This window comes from Crocuta crocuta, unplaced genomic scaffold, assembly GCF_008692635.1.
Source record: "Crocuta crocuta isolate KB4526 unplaced genomic scaffold, BGI_CrCroc_1.0 scaffold504, whole genome shotgun sequence".
Taxonomy (NCBI): Eukaryota; Metazoa; Chordata; class Mammalia; order Carnivora; family Hyaenidae; genus Crocuta; species Crocuta crocuta.
This window is the reverse complement of record NW_027527818.1, coordinates 304,351-309,568: the sequence shown is the minus strand read 5'-3', so window position 1 is coordinate 309,568 and position 5,218 is coordinate 304,351. Positions and strand designations below refer to the sequence as shown.

Below are 5,218 nucleotides of genomic sequence, written 5' to 3'. Positions count from 1 at the left end.
CCACTGCCTTCGGCATACACCGGCACGAGCTATTGCTCCACTGCATACTTCCCCACACAGCCCCACACTCACGTGGGACACCCGTCACCAAGCTCCAGCCTTGGCATGCTCAACTTGTGAACACATGACACTCGACACAGGTATGTTTTTGAAATCACATTCTAAAAAAATATATATTATGCTCACATAAAGAACTAAGGATTTAATGATTAAAGCCTAGTCTCTAAGACATCATAGGGATCCAGAGCCAAGGCTGATCCAAAGCTCAAAGTCTTTTCCACGTTTCCCTGGGAAACAACTTTGCTTAGACCTTTCTAGTACTCACATAGAATAGCAGAGTAGTTTACAAAATAGCAGCTTCCTTACAGTAATCTTTGAAATCTTCTTTCTCTGGCAAGAATAGGCTGGGAAGAGGGGGCACGAGAAGGTGGTAGTGACTCCAGCTCTCCACTCGATCACCACACTTTTCTTCTGTACTGTCTGGACTTCCATCAGTGGAAGTCTCCAGGCAAATAAGAAGAGCGTTCATTGTATCTGTCTCTTTGAAATCCAGATAATAAGTAAAGTGATTACAGCATTAGATATTAATATTAGAGTATCTGGCAAGAAAAAGATAGGAATTCAAATATTGGCCATATAAATGGACACCCAAGTGAGGTGAAAACATCAGATGTTGAATCATGAGATGTGAGACATAATTTCAGTCCTGATAGTGACACGCTTTGTTATCTGGACTGCATCAGTTTATTTATCTGAACTTGGACTTCCCCTTGGTAAAATAGGTATGATGGTATGATACTCTTTATCACTCCAATATGTGGCTACAGGAAAAAGAGCTTGCACAAATGGGGAAAACATTATTTTTGGTGTCCAAACATTTTTATCCCATATACTTAACACCTTCTTACCCACAAAAATGTGAGATATATAAGCCAGGTGCTGTCATTTCCAACAGATAAATGGAAAAATTGAGTCTCAAAAATATTGTGGGACTTAACCAACACTGAGCATTGAATACGTAGAAAAGCTGTGATGAGAATTTCAGTCTCACTGTTTTTCATAACTGGAGACTGCACAGAGAAGGGAAAAGATTTTTCTCAAGGTTGTGCATCATTTTGTGACAAGTCAGGAATAAAGTTTAGGAGACCAGGTATCCTACAAAGGATTTTTAGGTATGCTTGGGGCTTAGAATGTGAAAATCAAAACATGATTTTGAATAACAAAAATAGCAGATGAAAAAATGGATTGTATGTGATATATTATTTTAAGATTTGGAAAATTTAAAAACAGTATATGTTTTTCTCAATGTAAAGAAGATTGTTTCACAGAAAGGTCACCAATTTAGATGAATGAACCAAATATATGATGTTACTGGGCAGGCTTTCCATCATCCCTTGGATAGAGCCCTTTATTTCCAAGCAGAATGCCAGCTTCCAATCTCAGTGATGACAGTCTCCCAGTCACTCTTGTCCTGATGGGGATCCCAGGGCTGGAGTGGGCCCACATCTGGATCGCCATCCCCTTCTGTGTCATGTATCTGGTAGCGCTGGCTGGGAATGCTGCCCTCATCCTGGTCATTGTGACAGACATCGCTCTTCATGCACCCATGTACCTCTTCCTGTGCCTTCTCTCACTCACCGACCTGGCTCTCAGCTCCACCACTGTGCCCAAAACATTAGCCATTTTGTGGCTCCACGCTGGACAGATTTCCTTTGGTGGCTGCCTGGCCCAGATGTTTTGGGTCCATTCTATCTATGCTCTGGAGTCTTCAGTTCTTCTTGCCATGGCTTTTGATCGCTATGTGGCTATCTGCAACCCACTGAGATACACAACCATCCTCAACCATAACGTCATAGGCAAAATTGGCCTTGCCAGCATACTCCGTAGTATAGCCGCNAGCCATTTTGTGGCTCCACGCTGGACAGATTTCCTTTGGTGGCTGCCTGGCCCAGATGTTTTGGGTCCATTCTATCTATGCTCTGGAGTCCTCAGTTCTTCTTGCCATGGCCTTTGATCGCTATGTGGCTATCTGCAACCCACTGAGATACACAACCATCCTCAACCATACCGTCATAGGCAAAATTGGCCTTGCCAGCATACTCCGTAGTATAGCCATTGTCTCCCCATTCATCTTCTTGTTGAAGCGACTGCCTTACTGTGGTCACCATGTCATGGCCCACACCTACTGTGAGCACATGGGCATCGCTCGCCTGGCCTGTGCCAACATCACTGTCAATATTGTCTATGGGCTGACTGTGGCCCTGCTGGCCGTGGGTCTGGATTCCATCCTCATTGCCATTTCCTACGGCTTCATCCTCCATGCTGTCTTCCACCTTCCATCTCAAGATGCCAGGCACAAGGCTCTGAGTACCTGTGGCTCTCACCTCGGGGTCATCCTGGTCTTCTACATTCCTGCCTTCTTCTCCTTCCTCACCCACCGTTTTGGCCAGCACCGAGTCCCCAGGAATGTGCACATTTTTCTGGCAAACCTGTACGTGCTGGTGCCTCCTGTGCTCAACCCAATCATCTATGGGGCTCGGACCAAGGAGATTCGGAGCCGACTTCTGAGACTGCTTCACTTGAGGAAGGTCTCAGTATAACTTCTAAGCAGCCATTGGAAATGATAAACAAAGGTAAATGAGCAAGGATAATTGTCTAGAAGCCTTTACATATATGGAAGCATATGATGTGAGAGGCAGTGACATGGCAGGAAGCATGGGAAGTGAAATGGTGAGATAAATTGGGTATGTTGACTATGACATTGAATTTGCTCCTTGGGCAATTCTAAATTGCCCAGAACAAGATTAAGTCTTTTCTCTCATCTCAGTAGGGACTATAATTTACCAAAAAGAAAGGCATTCTTGTCTGGAATTCATACTGCCTTTCATGGTAATACTAATATTCCACTGGGAAATGATGTGAAAAACAAACAAAAACCTGAGCATTTGGAGTGCTTTGGATCTGAACTACAGAACACTGGGCAATGGCCAAGAGCATAAGAACTAACACGAGGGTGCTTGTGCTTGAATGCTGGCTCCTCTGCCCACTAGTTTTGTGTGTGAGCATATTGCTAAATCCTTTTATCTCTATTTTGGTCAACAGTAAAAGGGGATAATGATAACACTTAACACTTGAGGTTGTGGTGGGGATTGACACATTATTGAATGTATGTAGAAATCTGAGAATAATATCTGAAACATAAAATACCCAATAAATATATATGAGATGTAAATGTTCTGTAACTTCTCTAGACATTATTATTTTCATATAAGACTTATTTTGTATTATCTGAGCTCACATATAATAACTGTTAATAAAAGCTAGACAGTACTTGGGATATGATTAGCACTCAGTAAAACCATATTTTCTCTCCTAACCTCCCCTTCTGATTGTAATTGTTATCCACTATGACAGGCAGCTGCAAAGTTAATTGATTGTGTGTAATTGTTTTTAGCAAATGCCCACAGGGAAAAAAGGATATTTCTATTAAGAGAGCTATAGATCAGATCAAATAGCGACAGCCTTGCAAAAGTGGTCTTCACAGGAAGTATCAAATAGGCCAAATAATCACAAGTTTCTAAAGGACATTTTGAAAGAAGTCCAGCCCCAGTCGGCTATCTCCTGATGCCACGGGGCTAGTGGTTTTCACTGTGCACACTGGTTGACAATTAAAAAAAAACTTTTTTTGGGGCGCCTGGGTGGCTTAGTCGGTTAAGCGTCCGACTTTCACTTAGGTCATGATCTCACGGTTCGTGGGTTCGAGCCCCGCGTCGGGCTCTGTGCTGACTGCCAGCTCAGAGCCTGGAGTCTCTTTCAATCTGTGACTCCCTCTCTCTCTGACCCTCCCCTGCTCACGCTGTCTCTCTCTCTCTCTCCTAGAAATAAATAAAACATTAAAAAAAAAATAAAAAAAAAACAAAACTTTTTTTAATGTTTATTTACTTTTGAGAGAGAGAGAGAGAGAGAGAGAGAGAGAGACGGGGTGTGAGCAGGCAAGGGGCAGAGAGAGAGAGACACAGAATCCAAGCAGGCTACAGACTGACCTCCAGCCTGCCACAGGGATCAAGATCATGACCTGATCTGAAGTCAGACGTTTAACAGACTGAGCCACCCAGGTGCCCCACTGGTTGACATTTTTTTAAGGCTGCTGTAGAGCTAGAGAGTGAGGGAATGAGATTAGAACAAATCAAAATGACACAAAGCCACCAATCTTACAAAAATTCAACCATTTTTCCTAAATACAAACTGCCTGCATAGATGCAAGCCTTGGTTTAATGTCTAGAATTCTGAAAAAGTTTGGACCATTGCTTTGCTTGTTTTCTCACAGTTTCCATGGAAGAGGAAAATTTCCGAGGTCTTTACTCGGCTATTTTCACAGATGTCACTACAGTACTCTGTATTATTTCTTTGCTGGAAGCCATGAGAGCAAAGAAATCCATTAGGGAAAAAGGAAGGAAGTGTGTTATATATGAGAAAATGGTTTCAGATCATACCTGTTATGAAGACCAGACCAATCACTTATCAGTTATATGATGTTATCTAAAACATGACTGAAACCTTAGTTTCCTCATTCTTAGGAAGAGATATCTTACAAAACCCATGTGCAGTTGTGAGTATCTTATGGATTATTTACTTAGACTGCAAGATGGCAGGAGTGCAACAGATGTTATTTCCCTTCACCAGCATCTACCTCCCCCACTTTTGGGACAATGATAGGACAGACAGGGTAGAAATCAGAGAACTTGACTTCCATCAGTTATGGATGTTCTCAGGCAGGAATGCTGGGCTAAGAAGGGAACTTCTGACATCACAGAGGAAGGACTTCCTGTCACTCTTCTCCTAAGGACACTGTCATTCTCAGCTCTGGCTTAAAATCCTCCACTCCTCTTTGACTATTACTCGCACCCCCATGCCCATTTAGTCTTCAAGTTTCATAACCTTTCTACAAACATTCCTGCCCCTTCATGTACTATATCTGCCTGAGTTTAGACTTTCACCATCTGAATTATCAAAGCAATCTCCTAATTTTTCCCTGTACAACTCTGCCAGAACGCATCAATGAGTCCCTTGACCTACACTGTGCTTACTCTAAGCTCCAACTATTCCTGGTAAAGTTCTGTAAAATATACACATTATCCTTTGTTTAAAACTTGAGAAATGACCCAGGCATGTATTGTCTTTTGGGAATTGGTCTTAACTCATCTCTCTACTTCTATTC

The 5,218-nt window shown here is 42.4% G+C and overlaps 1 protein-coding gene across 1 annotated transcript; it reads left to right on the top strand.

The window, feature by feature from the left end:
* Positions 1-1,423: 1,423 nt before the first annotated feature.
* On the top strand, positions 1,424-2,600 carry LOC144241258 (olfactory receptor 52D1-like). Its single transcript, XM_077775801.1, has 2 exons — positions 1,424-1,856; positions 2,077-2,600. Exons 1-2 carry the CDS (start codon positions 1,424-1,426, stop codon positions 2,598-2,600), a joined length of 957 nt encoding a protein of 318 aa, XP_077631927.1.
* The last annotated feature ends 2,618 nt before the right edge of the window (positions 2,601-5,218 follow it).

What these genes read in the sequence shown, in the direction of transcription:
- LOC144241258 (XM_077775801.1), top strand. Translation starts at nt 1,424, where the DNA reads ATGCCAGCTTCCAATCTCAGTGATGACAGTCTCCCAGTCACTCTTGTC. An exon ending in CCTCAACCATAACGTCATAG is followed by an intron (nt 1,857 to 2,076) that starts GCAAAATTGGCC and finishes ATACCGTCATAG; the next exon opens with GCAAAATTGGCCTTGCCAGC.